Consider the following 15837-nt stretch of genomic DNA (forward strand, 5'->3'; position numbering starts at 1 on the left):
ATAATTCACTTTAGTTTACACATGTTCAATGATGCAGTGAGAAACACGCTTTACTGCTATAAATTCGTTCCTTTATATGTAATATTCCTGATTGATCGTTATTTTTATGAAACTGATGATTTTGCGTCTTGTCAGTCATACGGCTTCTTTCTTTTTTTAAATAAATGATTCATGGGGTTTTGTTGAAGCTGCATTGAGTGAAACATCATTCCGAGTTACACGTTCAATAACCGGTCCCGCCGTTCACAGCCGGCTGCTCCGGTTGCGGAGTCCCCGGACACGGAGAAGGACCTCCGTCTTTAAAGTATATAACATCAACGACAGTTCAACCCTCTTGGCCTCAACATCCTACATTCACTCCACAATCTCAGATCATGTCTCAAAACCAAGAATTCAGCGAAGGTTTCAAAAAGGGCCTCAAGGTCCGCGGTGAAGTTCTCGGCGAAGAATACGTCTCCAAAGCAGTCGCAAGTCTCGACAACGAATACTGGAAACCCGCACAAGAGCTCATCACAGAATACGCCTGGGGAAACGTATGGACTCGGCCTGGTCTTGATAGAAAGCAGAGAAGCCTTCTCAGTAAGTGATGCGATTATATCAAATTAGTAATTCTGACGGGTTTAATAGCGTTGGCGTTTTTGACGGCGCAAAAGGCATGGCCGGAATTGACGTTGCATACAAAGGGAGCTATGCGGAATGGTTTGACGGAGATTGAGATTCGAGAGGCGGTGTTGCAGTCGATGATTTATCTCGGTGCTCCTGTTGGGCTGGAGGCGATGAGAGTTACGGAGAAGGCTATCAATGAGTTTAAGGCGCAGAATGGGGGAGAAGCCAGTGGCTCCAAGAATGATTGAAAAAATGACTATAACTATTTCAGTATCTTTATATCTATTTACCCTTGAAGCGTTGACCTGACTCGATCATATCAACGAGGCGATAGCTTCCCTTGTCCCATGCGGGTTAACGGAAGTAGCACGTGTTCGACCCCACCAGATGCTATCACCTTATTTACCCCTCCTCATACATCAACATCATACTCGTATCATATACCCTTTCCTCACAAAATCTTTCTCAAAATGGCTTCCAAAATCCAAAACGTGACGGAATTCTCATACGTTACTCTCAACGAGGGAGTCAATGTGTTTGATGAATCAGCTGCGGCAAAGACTTATCAAAATGTCCTTGAGACAGCGTTGAAACAGCCCGGTGCTCGGCGAGTTTATACTGGTGTTGAGGTTGAGAATCCTTCTACACTATGGTTGTTTCTTGACTGGGAGACTTTGGAGGATCACGAGAATTATCCCAAGACCGCGTAAGTCTAGACTTGCTTATTCTTTGAATACTGCTAATACATTTCAGTGATCACGGCCCTATCATTGAATCTCTCAAGCCCATCGTGGACTTTTCAAAATCCATCAACAAACACGTCACCCTTACCCCCTTCCCGCCAGAAGACGTCCTCGACAAAGATTCCTCCCCTGTAACAGAAGTCCTACTCGCATTCTTCCCCCCAGACTACGACGTCGCATCCCGCGCCACAGCAACCCGTCGTCTCGAAGAATTCACCGGCGTAGCACTAAAGACATCGCGCGACTGGCGTGGCATCAGCTACGGGTGGAGTGTCGAGAACGACGTGCCTATTCGTGGAGAGGAGGGCAAGACGGGGAGTATGATGGCGGCGTTTATTGGATGGCCGAGTGTGGAGGCGCATCAGAAGTTTCGGGAGACGGATGATTTTAAGGAGAATATTGCGCTGTTGAGGGAGATTCCGGGACTAGTCAAGTTGGCGGCTTTTCATGTTAGTTGTGTTAGTAAGGAGGCGGAGGGGTTGAGTGAGAGGGATGCTGAGAAGGCTCATGAGCATAGCCATGATCATGGTGGTGGATGCTGTTAGTTCTGATGACTGCGTACTTTGTTGTTTGTGTAAATAGAACATTTGAAATTATAGATGCCAATCTAGATCATGATTTCTACGTAGCCAGTTTGTCACAGTTGTCAAAATCTCTTCATATTGGACAGAGGAATATCCTTCTTATCTCATTGTAAGATTCAAGGTATGGCTATAGATACTCCAATTCATGTTATGCTTAGAGTAAGTTACCAAAATGTCCGTATTCGCCTTGCTTTTATGTTCTCGTGGTTCCTATCTCGTTGGCTCAAAGGCCGGGGGTATCAATCGTATTCATTACCCATGTATCCGTTATTCCACAACAAAATCTCCCCCCTCCGTAAACTCATTATGCATACTCAACTCCTCAAACTGAGCAGCCAAGTTTCTAATATGTCCATCACCAGGCTTCGAAGCCTCAAGATCAAAATCCAAAACCCAACTTCCAAACGTACCACTCTCGTCTTTACTAGGCGTCACAACCTGCTTCGGCGCTTCCAACGCACGCATGAGCTTATTTGCTTCAGCGGCTGTCATACTCCCATCTCTCATAGCCATGGCCAAAAGCCCCTTGCCAATGGGCTCGCAAACGGGGAAGCAAGCACCTAGATCTTGACAGGCTGCTAGACACACGAGGAAGTAGAAGTGCCAGTGTGCTTCTTCAAAACTTCCTCGTCGTCGATGCTTTTTGCTGAGACTGGGGGCTTGGATGGAATGGTTACGCAGGGCGGCATCGCGAATTATGGTGTTGCTGACGTGCACGACTGCCGAGCTCAGAACGCTAAGGGAGTGAGCGTGGGGATGGTAGAGACGGCTGATGAGGATGAGACGTTGGAGCTGGTTTGTTGATGCTCGCAGTGCTGCTTTGGGGGACTTCAACAACGTCGGGTTTAAATTCTGATTGCTTGGATCCATGATAAATGTGTGAAACAGGTGCGTAATAGCAACATGTAGTAAAATGCTGTACATCGTCAGTCTTGTTCGCCAACATTGAGGCGCATAACGTACTTGAACGCCAAAACATGATCTGGCATATTCCCCGGATCAATCGACATCTCCGGCGGCAACGAATCCGTAAATGTCAGTATCTTCTGGTACTTGGCCTCCACAAACGCCAGAGGAATCCTCATCGAAGCAGCACCAGCATCACCGTGATGCGCAAAGTAAACCGCTATGACTTCCTGCATTATAGTCCAGAGCTCACATAGCGCTTGAAACGTTTTTCCTGCATAGTCAGGGATGAAGTGTGGCGGCCAGTGAACTGCTAACCTTTCATCTATCGTGTCCTCACTGCTCCGTCCGGGGACGGGAAACATCGGTGGGAAGGCGATGGGTTTGGTTGGGACCCAGAATGTGTTTAGTCTGAGGTGTTAGTGCGACGTCGGAATGGGGAGGAGGGTACGTACGTTAGGTAGCTGTATGCTCCCCAGGCTGTATGGGCCATTGCACGTTTGGTGTCGGGGTCTAAGCTATCGAATGAGGCTGCGTTTTCTGGTGTGTGCGGTATGCCGAAGAGCTTTAACCGCTCGGCCATTGCGCGCCCATCATCAAGAAGATCATTGCTCGAAACGCTGGATTGCTCGAGATGGCAACTGACGCTGAGCATGAGAATGGCAGCGACGTTGACTAATGAGTCTGAAGATCGCTCAGCGCGCCATAGTACGCCCGCATCTCTCATAAAGTCCTGGCTCAAAGCGCCGACAGCTTCGTCAATCACAGAGTAAGCTTGCTACGGTGGATCAACATCAGTCTAAGATGATAACATGTGGCGAGTGGCAACCTACACAGGCGTGGGCCAGCAGGGCATTCACCAGAAAAGGTGAGCAGTATTGATGGCGGCGGTGAACGAGGTCGTGTATAAAAAGGTCGGGGTCGAAGAGCCCGAATATGGAGTGATTGCCCTGCAGGTACAGTGAGATGGCGCTGGCAGCGACTTCGTCGTCAATGGACACGCCAGTCCAGTACCCAATCTGCAGTTGGTGTAACCTCTCATCACAATACTTTTCCCGATGAGGGCCAGCGACGTCTTCCTTTTGATTAATGCGTGGACGTTCAAGCGGTTGGGGATTCGGTGTGTGTACAGACTGCTCATTGCTGGATGATGTCGACGGGGACATTGTGTCAGACGGCGACGACCCATCGAGCAAAAGCCCTTGAGACGAGCGCTGAACAGGTTTCAGTCTAGGATCGGCGCTCAAGGACGGTAGGTCCAGGGGAAACAAGGTAGGATACGCCATGCCATGCCGGACCGTCAGCTCAAACTCGAGACCTGACGACGTCGGCGGCGACATGGCCTGCGCAGTTCGTATACCGGAGGGCTGAAGCCTGCCATGCATACTCCCCTGCAACGACGACAGCGCATCGGAAAGGTTACTCGTACTTCTAAGCTGTCTGTGTGCAGCGAGGGCTTCATCTTCGGGGAGCGACAGCAGGAACTCGAGAATATCACGATGCTCTCTGAGTTCACGCTCGACATTTCCGAGGTGGTCGACACTGTAGACGCACGCCGTTCCCCATTTCTCGCACTTGGAGCAGCTTGGTCTCTTACCATCACACTGGGCACAGCATCAGCAGTGGGTCAGACATGCTATACGGGAAACTTGGGCACAACAAGCAGGTAAGGTATTTAAGAGAAACAAGGGGTGACTTACACGGGCTTTTTTCAGGCGGCAGTTCTCGCAGGCGTTAGGCCTGTTTGCCCGCCTCCGCCTAGCAACCCGTGTATCTTGATCCTGGGGGTCAGGATCACCCGAAGTATCAGGTGCAGGAAGCAGAGTCTTGTACGGCATGACGTGCCCCTCCCAGTTCCGCGGTGGTGGTATTCTCGTTTACCTTAGCTACGTTACGTTAGTTAACTGATCAACGCTGTCCAAGGGTGCGACAGTCCCCTGGACGTGCACTTGGCGCTACAGGTACATTCAGCGCGGTGTGTCTTTGGCGTAGGGGACGTTGAATGCGGAGTGTGAGTTTGTGTGTACAAGGGGGAGCCGCTAAGGCAGGCAATATCTCGATCGTGGAGTTGACAAGCCTCCCTGAGGATCGGATCGATAAGCCAGAGACAGGTTGAGATATTTTCCCATGCTGGGATGTGATTCGATGGGGGGCGATGCTTAGTCTTGTTTCTGACATCACTCAGCCAGCCTCTTTTTCACGCTTTGCTGTTTGGGGAAAGGATCAGGCACGTCGGGTATGGCTCGGGTTTAAGACGTGCTTGATGGAACTGAGTGCCATTGAACAAGAGACGACAATGCCCATTCCGATTCAACTTTTGGACGGTATTGGAGCTGCAATTTATGCGGAATTATTGAGTCTCATAATGAATCACATATTCTTCTACTCAAAAAGCATGCCAGGGCCATCTGTGTTCAATGCCACGATACCCGAGATCTTAAGATCCGCAGATAAGCTCTGGGATTCTTCCGTATACGATTAACCCATGCACTTCGCTAACTACTTCCAACCTTCACGATCACTTCATTATCTTTTGATGTTCCAATAAGCTCAATAACTACATACAGTTGTTTCAATTTACTTCAGCATCTGCATCTTGACCAATCATTTCCTGGGCCAATTCAAGATTCTTGACAAATGTCTAGGTGCCAAAACCTAGCTGTTAATATCGTCAGGGTATCTCCATGATACCATATTGTCATTCGATGAATACTACATTTCTTTCTATCCCAATAAGCTATAAAGTTTCCAAGTTCTACATATGTATACAATAAACTTTGCCAGCACCCCCTGCGTTCCCCTTGTTCTCAATGTTACCTTGGCTATCTGTTCGGAAACTCAAAATGCCCAGGCATGCATATTATGCACAGCACCATGACAACCCAGGTATTTGTATTTTGTATGAGAATGCACAAGATAGGTAGCTCCCAATATTTTATTGTACGAGTCCTACCGCACTTCAACCTCATTCACCGTCAGAGAGGTTCGCCAGCATCAGCAAAAACAAATCTCGGCATCCTTATCTCCATGACCTCACGATGCCAAGAGTTATCTTGTAATGGACATGAACAAGACCTATCGAGTCATCGATCGAGATCCATTAGCTCTGCAGCTACTCCCAAGTCCCACTCCATAGTAATAAACCAAAGACCTTATCTCGCGATGATCGAAGACAAATCTCGGCTCTACCCGCAAGCTCAAGAATAAAACGCCGGTTCAGGTGCACACAACTCTATCCCTTGTAATCAAAAACTAATTGTTCTTGGCCTTTATGCATATAGAAAGACATCCAGTAATCTTCGCTATATCGTCTGTCTCACCACCACAAAACGTGGTCGAGGTGAGACATAATCATCTGCATCCAGCCAGTGGAGCCACCCGCAAACAGCAACCCATCCGCATTCATCAACACCCCCAGATAATCACAAACAACCCAATATCAAGGTTATTAATAGCTTTTTCCGGGGGAATAAAGCCTTAAACAACCCTTCCGAGACCAAACATCAAAGCCTGTCTCGAAAAAATGTCATTTTGTTTTACCTCCAAACTCACGGGCCAGTCTTGAAGGCTTTACTCACACCATGGCAGCAGTCGAGCTGTACCATTATAATCCTTCGTTTATTCTTTCTCTCGTTGCTCTTGCTTTGTTTTCTGCTTCGACGGTGGTGGGTTTGTTGCAGATAATACGATGTAGGACTTGGTTTTTCATACCATTTCTTATGGGTTGTGCTGGTGAGTTAAACCTATTTTTAGAATGAAGATGTGATTCTGAAAGAAGCTGGAGACTGACTTTTGTAGTTGAGGCTGCTGGATATGCATGTCGTGCTATATCAGCTTCTGAGTCACCAGATTGGGCTTTCGTTCCTTATGCGATCCAGACCTTTGCGTTTCTTTTGGGTCCGAGTTTGATTACTGCGAGTATCTATATGATTCTCAGCAAAATCATCATTTCTCTGGATGCAGATATCTATTCACTCGTCCCTGTCAAAGTCATCCCTAGGGTCTTCATCTTTGGCGACGTGGTCTCTCTGGCAGCACAATTCACTGGTAAGATTGCCTTTCCCGTCTTGATCGTATACTCACATGATATAGGTGCTGGCATCTTGATCAATGCCAATTCAATCAGTCAGCAAAGAACAGCTCAGCTTATCATTATTGGTGGCCTGGCTTTTCAGGTCTACTTCTTCGGCTTCTTCACATCTGTATTGCACATCGTGCACAGCCGCATTATTGATAACCCATCTCGCAGGAGTTTTAATATGACCATACCTTGGAAGAGATGGATTATCGTTCTTTACATCGTCTGCGGGCTCGTAATCGCTCGCTCAGTCTATCGAGTAATCGAGTACGCCACTGGTCCTCTGGGCATCCTTCAAGCAACAGAAATCTACTTCTATGTCTTCGACGCAGGATTTATCTTCCTCGTCACACTTCTCCTTAACACATTCCATCCAAGGCAACTAGCTACAGTTTCATCAGAGGATCTAACAGATGTTGAAACCGTCATCGTCACTCCTTCAAAGCCCCCTCCTCAGTATCAGCCACCTCGGACACCTCCGAAATACCCACAGCCACTGGAATATCTTCCTTCCTATGCAAATCTCAGGAATCGCGGACCTTGCTATCATTACTCTCAGTCCCCTTACAGAACTCAGTCTTACATACAGTATCCGCCTCCTCTACACTACTACCAGCTGAGAAGACCTCCTACGCTAGCGCATCATCGTCCACGGACTAACCGAACTTACAAGAGCTTCAATACTTCATTGAGCTCTTCTTCTAGTTTCATTAGTATATACAATCCCCAAACTGGCCAGTATGAGCCGTTCCGGCGGTAGTCACTGTGGTACTCAATGTCTAGGTCCATGTTCTGGCTGGTGCATTCTTGGTATATACAATCTATATAAAGCCTATGTTACTCGGCAGCAACTTGCGTTTGATGCCGCTCTGTCCTTATCTATATATTAAACCTCGAACAGTCGAAATAAATACTGCAATCGCTCTCGTCTTCCCCGTTCCCTTCCTCCCAAGACATTCTCACTCTTACCCCAGCGTCTCAACCTCCTTCAGAGACGCATCGTCCACAAAGAAAGAAAGTCCCGTACAGTAACCCCTAATCTGCACACTCGGCCTAGCCTCCCACTGCGCCTGCGTCCAAGAACACGTCACACTCACCAAAGAATAGTCCCCAGTCTGCTCGATGGTCCCGCCGAGACTTGTCGCGCCTTGTCCCATGCCGTGACCACAAACTATTGTGGGGGAACCACAGCCAACAGTCATTGTAAGCTTCACCCAGGCGGAGAACTTGTAGCCCTTGCCGGGTGTGATCCAGGTCGGTTCGATGAACTGTCTCACGCCCTGTATTGCACTCATGGGGGTGTTGCCGCTGAAGGCTCCGGCTTGACTGCCGCTGTGGACTCCAGATGATATTTTGGATAGCGATCCGGCCATGGATTCCCAGGGGTAGACTAAGGCGTCCTCGAAGCCGGGGTTGAGGACGCGGTTGGATGGGATTTCGGGTTCTGCTGATGTGGTGGTCGAAGCCTCAGCAGTGGTAGTCGAGATGAGTGTAGCAGACGCCTCGCTATCAAAAGTGGTTGTTGACAAATCTGTTGTCGCGTCGAGCGTAGTTGTAGGCTCTGCACTCGAAGTTGATACCAAAGTTGTAGAGACTGACAAGTCGGAGGTTGATGCGGTCTCGAAAGCAGTCAGCGTCGTATCATGAGAGACAGTATACGAGCCTGTTTCCCCAGAGATCACAGTCGATGTTTCAGTCGCAGATGATGCGGACTCATTATCAGTGGTCGTATGCGCACTGGAAATGACTGATGAAGAGGGCTTGCATGGCGATGCTGAAGCAAGCTGGCACAGCGCCAGTAGGAGTGCAGGGTGAGTGAATCTCATGGTGATGAAGTTTGAACCGACGAAAAAAGAATAAGGGACAAGAGACAGGAATTAAGTCTATGTTTATTCTTAAATCTAGACTCCTTTCTTGTTTATTCTTTTTGCAATAATTACCACTAATTGGATAAACTATCGCTCTGTACCTGGGCTATTGAACATAGCGCCGTCACCGACACCACATTAAGCCATGGTGGAAATGAGCTGAACCTCTTCCTTCATTCAACACTAACAAAACAACATGCTTGCATCGCAGTAAAACATGATCCTCTTCAACTTCGCGAGAAATACTCCATAATCTTCTGCAGCGTAGTCTTCTCAACAACAGAATCTCCCGTCGCTTTACCCATCGAGTCCACAATCGTCGACACAAACGTCTTGCCCTCAATACACCCAACATTCGACTGTCTAATCTCCTGACCCTTCCTCACAGCAGTAACCATGATGCAATTCGTCTCGTTGTTCTTAACACCGAGATCGAATCCCGTCTCGAAGCCCAGAACCTTGGCTTTACCCAAAGGTTTGAGCTCCGTGTCTGGTTCTGCGAGGTAGATGTTGTAGGAGTCTATGTCTGTTGCGCCGTTCCAGCTAATGAAGCCGTGCACTGTGTCTTCGTGCTTTTCGACGACGAGAGCGGGTGTCCATTTGGAGGGTGTGCCTGTCCAAACGTCTTTGAAGGCGCGATAGCTCGTGATGGACTCGTCGTAGCCGAAGCGGGCTTGCCAGCGCAGATCATGCCCATCGTCGGGACCGTATTCGTGGACAACACCGCCTGCGCCCCAGCTCACGAATTGGTTGCCATTACTCAACCCAAGCTGATAGCTTCCATACTCGGGCGAGATCTTTGCGCGATCTGGCGATAGAACACGCAAAACCTCAGGCCTCTCATCTGGGTTCGGCGGCAGCTTCAACTTCAGCAGCAAACCCCTTGAATACGTCTTCCCCATATCCTCAGGACTGTTGTGGTTGTCAAACATACTGAGGATCATCTCCCGCGACGTGGTATTATGCGCGCGAACGTGGTTCTGCCATCGGAATCGTCCATGGTGCGGTAACGCGCCGAAATCTCCTCCCTTGGTATTCCCTCTCAACTCCCAAAGAACCCTACCATTTGAGCGTGAGATCAGATACACAGACCAGAAGTTCCGACTGCTGATGAGGAATGAATCGTGGTTCACGGCTTGTATCGAGCTTAGATGGAAGAAGTCGTATGGGTTCTTCGGTCCGCCGTAGCCAGAGGATGAAATCAGTGGAAGCATGGAATCTTCGGGCCAGAAATGGTCGAGGGCGCTCCAGCTGAAGAGAATCTCCTGCGTCTCGATATCGATCTCAAAGAAGAGAGAGTCAGTCACGAAACCATGTTCCGAACCCCCCATTTGTGTGAGGTTATACATAGTCGTGTTGTAAGCCGTGACGAGAATAGTTCCTCGCGTGGTCAATTCCTGCTCATGAAAGTCCAGCCCGCTGAGGAACTTTTGACCGTACATATTGGTGATGATAGCATCGAGGTGTACAACCGTCTTCTCGTACTCGCTGTTCATGACGATGACTTCTCCAAATCCATGGCTCATTTTCCGATGGCCGCGCCAGAGTGTAAGGAACTGCTCGTTGTGAACGGTCTGCACACGAAAACCCGCAGAATCGTAGGGGTCTTCGTCATGGGCGTATATCATCTCTGCGTTCTGCTTCATGATGAACGATGCAGCTTGCACAAGACCCCTCTCTGCGCCGCTGGACTGTGGTGTGATAAAGACATATCCCTTTGCGAGTGGCTTCCCATTGGGGTTCCATTCAATATGTGGTGGTTTGTGCGGCGAGCTCTTGAACCGACGATACGCATAAGTGTGATCGTTCTTCGGCTTGACGACGTCAAAGTTACTCCAAGAACGGAACGTCTTAATTCCCTTCTTATCAACAGACTCGCCAGTTTTGTCGTCTTTCGCCGCCTTCGTACCCTTAGCACTCTTCCCTTCCGCTTTCTTATCTACCGGTATCGCTTTCGCATTGTTCGTCTTCAATTTCGTCGTCGCAGGCTGAACATTATCTGTTACCCCCGGCGTAGAGTAAACATACCACCAGAGCAGAATATTTATAGAAATAACCAGAAAAACCAGTCTTTTGGCCCAAGGGGAGCCTGATATGACGACCATGATTTTACGTTTTGCACAAGACAGAGCGAAGATCGGAGAGGACCCTTGGGGTCTATAAGGTTACTTCGTGCCCTACGCAAGGGAGTTGTAGGCTGACATGCAATTCTTATGACGTTCACTTTTTCTGGAATGAGCCCCTGTCTTGGAAGCATTCCTCAAGGCGTGGTGCAAGGGTCGAAGGATGATGTCTCCCTGGACAAGATGGAACGGTGATTGGTGGTGTCTCAGTCTGTGGACAATAGTGGAAATAGAACTGAACTTAGAGAAATTCGATAAATTGTATTGTGCAATGGTCCTTATCTAGGGTCGCGGGATTTTTCGTACGAGAAAAAGCATTAAGGTTTAGCTGATTGAAAGGGGGGATGAGTTTATCGTCGATTATTTGAGTTAACGCCAACATCGAGTGTGACGGATTGACAGTATCACGACGACTGGGACATTCCCGACCAATGGGTACTAGAATGTGACAATTCCTGTTCAAATAAACGTGATACACTATAAAGCCACATGGCTGTCATCCGCCAAGAGTATTGGATCGTCAAACAATAGTGTCTTGACATTGACTCTTTCATATCAACGCGACACGAATTGAACATCTGATGATAACAATATTTTGGAACAACATGGCTACAGCCACTAGTCTGTCTATCGAAGTCTATCATCGCGATATTATTAGATTTGCAATATGAGTTACCCGACTCGTATGGTTGGTGATACTTCAACTCACGCGCGTAATTAGGGACATGATAAGCTTGACAGCGACCGTCCTATTTCCTTCTTAGTGCGTATTCAACCATTCCTAAAGATCATCAGCGAAACGACCGAGGTGCGTCTCTTAGACGACCTGCCTGTGCAAAACCCATGGTTGAGGGCCATTTCGAGTCACCTTCATTCAAAGCCCTACGAAGAAAGGTCTCATGTTACGAGGATTGCACGTCGTACGTGAAAGCATAGTAGGCAGACCGAGCAACAATGAGACCAAGGCCAATGCGCCGTATGAGACAGATACCGACCTTTCGGGCACTGCTTCCTACACTCTTGTGCTCAGGTTATCTGAACCCATGTCGGCGCTGGTATGTTGGAGTTTTGCCCGATCGCTACATTTGTCTATCGCCCAAGAGGATACGCTGCTTGATCAACATTGCCATCCCCGAAGATGACAGCTAGCCAGGTTGTGACTGGGCCTCTCTCTTGTCAATATCCTCGAGCTTTCACAGCCTAGTGCAAAAATGTGTATCTTTGCCGCAGCATGGTGCCGGTTAAAGAGGCTGTGCGCCTTTGTCGAGACTAGGTTATGGTGACGTAGCACCTTTCATGGCGGTGCGCTTATGGAATGAAGGGCTGTGAGATAATATCGTATCGGCCGAGTTTGCGTCGCTCAAGGGAAGGTCTTGTGGCTAGTACCGCCAGGTGAGAGGACTCTGTTGCACTGGTCCTCACAGCGAAGGCACGCGCTAACGAAGCATTGTCGTAGATACGGTTTCGTGCGCTCTGGAATATGTTCGGCAGTATTTGAGGTCGTTCTCGGCCATGGAAGCGTTGCAACTTGAGCATGACTTGCGGGCCCTCGATCATTTACGCTCTCGAAGTTGGGACCAGAGTGGAGGTCTAAATCGGCGTCGCCCTCGAGCTCTTGTGCCCGTCTTTCACAGGTTTCGACGAGCCGCATGCGTGATGGCTATAATTATATCATTGTATTTGCGTCCGTGATCGTTGTCGTTTTCGAGCGCATCGCGAGGGGCTTCGCTGGTCGACATGCTCGTTTGTGACAGGTTCATCCGACGCGAGCATTCTTTGGGGGAGACGGCGCGTGATCGACAGATGCGGTGTTTCATATCTCCATTCTGATACCATCGTCGGCGCCCACCCAGGCACTATTCGATGCCTCATCGTCGCGAATACCGTGGTCCTCGTGTATTGTATTGGATTGGAGCCTGATAGGAAACGCAAAGACAAAGTTCTGGCGGGGTCTTGAGCTTCGTGGAGGGGTAGCTAATGAGGTAATGCGGGGCAAGCCAGCGAGCGTTACAGCAGTCACATACAGTAACTCACTCTGTTAAAAGGCTTGTAAAGACTACCTAGGTCCGTAAATTAATAGACAGAGCACTGATAAGATATGGGGTCATTTTCTGGGACATATAAGCTTCCGGCAAGTGTTTATTTGCCATGTAGTATCAATATCGGCAAGTCTTCGCGATGCCGATCCACCTCCGAGATCGCATCATCCCAACAAGCGACCTGTAATTCCTGATACAGCCAAAGTCGACCTTAGGTAAAAGCGCAGATTATTAATGATCAACGAGTAAATGTCATCCACGCCCTATGAATGAGATGCCAAGTACCTCCAGGCTCAAGATATCTTATCGTGCGCCTTCTTGTAACTCAATCAGCTTGATGCAATAGAGGACGAGATACGACCAAGTCTCCACTTAGAACAGCCAAGAGATCGTTATTACTTAACACTCTCCTCTCACATCACCAAATTTCTCTTCCCGCTCATACAAAATATCTCAAAGCCAACATGTCTTCCAATGGGGCTTCGCGTCTAGCAAACAGAAAACCCATCAAGAAGCCCGTCCCAGCTTATCTCCCCTCCCCAGGCTCCGTCCTCACCGTCGACAAGAGCCTGTACACCTCCATCCGCGAAGCACCACGTGAACTCATCGAAGAATTCACTCTACCTATCCGATCTGGAAAGGCATGGAAAGCTCCAGCGGGCTGTATCGTCAAAATCAGCACGCCTGAGGGGCCGCAGGTTGGTAAGGATATCTGGGGGTGAAGTGAGCAGAGGATGAGTAAGATACATGGCCTTGAACTTACACAGATAGGTGACTTGAATATCTGGAATGCTCATAACCCGCGTGAACGCTTCTGGGCATCTCGCACCAAACAGCTTCACGCCTCACATGTCTCAACGTATGACCGTCTCTGGTCTAATCTTCCCTACATGCGACCTCTGGCCACCATAATCACCGACACTCTTGATTGGTACGGCACAGATGAGCATGGAGGTCGAGTGCATGATCTTCTCGGCACGCGATGTGATCCGTACATCAACACTGTTCTCAGCGGAGGACAGTATAACTTCCAGTGTCACTCTAACCTGACCCGCGCGGTGTTGCCGTATGGCTTGAATGAGGGGGATGTTCATGATGTTATTAATATCTTTCAGGTCACCGGGTTGGATGATCAGGGGAGATATTTTATGAATCCTTGTCCGGCGGAGAAGGGGGATTATATTGAGTTTTTGGCGGAGCAGGATCTGCTCATGGCTTTGAGTAAGTGCACGTTCGAGATGTGATGTGAGTTGAGAGTTGCTAATTATTGTAGGTACTTGCCCTGGAGGTGATTTGTCACTTTGGGGCTTTGGGGAGGATAGTGAGGAGGAGATGATTAAGTGCTGTCGACCTCTCAAGGTTGAAGTCTATCGTCTCAAGGATGAATCTCTGCTACAGAAGGGCGGATGGAAACCAGCTGAGGTATCAGGATACAAGGGACGTCATGGCTTAGATGTTCCTCTTGGCGAGAACAGAGAAGAGAAGGCTTAGATAACCAGAAAGCAACCCTATCACAATCTTGCCTTTAACTTTTGTATACACCCATCCCAGCCCTACTTCGTTCACTGAATCTTCTCAGCCTTGCCCTCAGCGCTTAGAACAGACTCATCACGATGCTGCATCAACGCAACAACCGCCCCTCCTGGCCCCGACAACAGCACACTCGTAACAATACCCCTCATGAGATTCGTCCTCTCCTCTCCAACCTTCAACTCCGGCTTGACCTCCAAGAGTTGTTGCAGCGCCCACACAAGTCCCGCTACAGACCCCGTTGCAAAATCGTAAATCAAAAAGTTGTGAATAGCCGCTGCGGCGTTGGACATGGGTTCGTACGAATGAGGCGCCGCGTCGGGAATGAAGACCCTGTTCATGCTCAACGATGCCGCTACACCATCGGGGAAGAGACCTGGGAGGATGTTCGCTGTGATGAGGACGGCGTAGGTTGTCATTTGGCCTATGACAGCAACGTTCCATGCGAAACTGTACGCATGCGATAAAGCAGTCTTGTCAAGAACAACCTTTGGCTTATGCGCATCCTGTCCAACACTCAGTCTCTTCAGCACAACAGTAAACACCGCTTGAAGTGTAAAGATGTAGACTGGAGCAATAGACCAGACGGCATTAGACCACTGTCGCCCATTGAAGTTCGAGAATGGGTATGCCATGAAAATACACGGCACGATGTATCCGAGAAGAAAAGATGGAACAACCGTGTGAAGACACAAGTAGTCGCGAATATGAACACTCTCAGACCTCGACGATCCAGCTGTGAAGATCAAGTGAATGACAAAGTAAAGCGGCGCAACGAATCCAAACCCAAGACTCTGCACCGCAAATCCCCAGAACACACCACTAATTCATCGTCAGCACCTCAATTCTCAACCCTCAAAGAACAACTTACTTCAGCACAAGCGGACTCCAAGCAAGCACCCTCTGCGCCTCAATCAAAAACACCACGAAAAACGCAATCAACTGCGCCCCAAAACAAAACGTAAACAGCGAAAGTTCCGGCCTCGAGCCATCAGTCACATTCGCCCAGATGACATTCGAAAAAGCGAAAAAGTCATCAACTGGTGCTATACCGGTGTATTGCTTGAGGAGTAGGCGGTTAGTATCGGGGAGGAAGCGTGGGAGGGGATCGTGGGTTATGGATTTTAGCATCGAGGTGTAGCCGTTGCGGTCGAGTTGGAGGATGAGCGCGTCGAAGCCGAAGATTGTGAGGATGGAGAGGAGTATGACCGTGGGAATACGGGAGGAGATATTGGGGGGTGTCATTGTGGTTGTGCTTAATGGAGCTTGCGTTGAGTGAGGATGAAGAGATGAAGATGATGATGATCGAGGTGAACGTGTTGGATACAGTCAGCCCCATCAGGATCCAGTCAGTCAGTCT

The 15837-nt window shown here is 48.8% G+C and overlaps 7 protein-coding genes across 7 annotated transcripts; 3 read left to right on the plus strand and 4 right to left on the minus strand.

Annotated features, from left to right (window-relative positions):
- Positions 1 to 374: 374 nt before the first annotated feature.
- On the plus strand, positions 375 to 854 carry J7337_012000 (uncharacterized protein; the record flags this gene model as incomplete). Its single annotated transcript, XM_044829533.1, has 2 exons — positions 375 to 579; positions 628 to 854. The coding sequence occupies 2 exons, from the start codon at positions 375 to 377 to the stop codon at positions 852 to 854; spliced, it is 432 nt and encodes a 143-aa protein (XP_044676208.1).
- Positions 855 to 1076: 222 nt separating this feature from the next.
- Positions 1077 to 1894, plus strand: J7337_012001 (uncharacterized protein; the record flags this gene model as incomplete). The annotated part of the gene is made up of 2 exons (XM_044829534.1): positions 1077 to 1312; positions 1360 to 1894. The coding sequence occupies 2 exons, from the start codon at positions 1077 to 1079 to the stop codon at positions 1892 to 1894; spliced, it is 771 nt and encodes a 256-aa protein (XP_044676209.1).
- A 306-nt stretch (positions 1895 to 2200) lies between these two features.
- J7337_012002 (uncharacterized protein) lies at positions 2201 to 4677 on the minus strand (the record flags this gene model as incomplete). The annotated part of the gene is made up of 5 exons (XM_044829535.1): positions 2201 to 2849; positions 2897 to 3250; positions 3295 to 3617; positions 3673 to 4443; positions 4540 to 4677. 5 exons carry the CDS (start codon positions 4675 to 4677, stop codon positions 2201 to 2203), a joined length of 2235 nt encoding a protein of 744 aa, XP_044676210.1.
- Positions 4678 to 7882: 3205 nt separating this feature from the next.
- On the minus strand, positions 7883 to 8743 carry J7337_012003 (uncharacterized protein; the record flags this gene model as incomplete). Its single annotated transcript, XM_044829536.1, has 1 exon — positions 7883 to 8743. One exon carries the CDS (start codon positions 8741 to 8743, stop codon positions 7883 to 7885), a length of 861 nt encoding a protein of 286 aa, XP_044676211.1.
- Positions 8744 to 9012: 269 nt separating this feature from the next.
- Positions 9013 to 10890, minus strand: J7337_012004 (uncharacterized protein; the record flags this gene model as incomplete). Its single annotated transcript, XM_044829537.1, has 1 exon — positions 9013 to 10890. One exon carries the CDS (start codon positions 10888 to 10890, stop codon positions 9013 to 9015), a length of 1878 nt encoding a protein of 625 aa, XP_044676212.1.
- Positions 10891 to 13411: 2521 nt separating this feature from the next.
- J7337_012005 (uncharacterized protein) lies at positions 13412 to 14438 on the plus strand (the record flags this gene model as incomplete). Its single annotated transcript, XM_044829538.1, has 3 exons — positions 13412 to 13649; positions 13719 to 14168; positions 14221 to 14438. 3 exons carry the CDS (start codon positions 13412 to 13414, stop codon positions 14436 to 14438), a joined length of 906 nt encoding a protein of 301 aa, XP_044676213.1.
- A 71-nt stretch (positions 14439 to 14509) lies between these two features.
- Positions 14510 to 15722, minus strand: J7337_012006 (uncharacterized protein; the record flags this gene model as incomplete). Its single annotated transcript, XM_044829539.1, has 2 exons — positions 14510 to 15299; positions 15349 to 15722. The coding sequence occupies 2 exons, from the start codon at positions 15720 to 15722 to the stop codon at positions 14510 to 14512; spliced, it is 1164 nt and encodes a 387-aa protein (XP_044676214.1).
- Between the last annotated feature and the right edge of the window lie 115 nt (positions 15723 to 15837).

The sequence above is a fragment of the Fusarium musae genome, chromosome 9, assembly GCF_019915245.1.
Source record: "Fusarium musae strain F31 chromosome 9, whole genome shotgun sequence".
NCBI lineage: Eukaryota > Fungi > Ascomycota > Sordariomycetes > Hypocreales > Nectriaceae > Fusarium > Fusarium musae.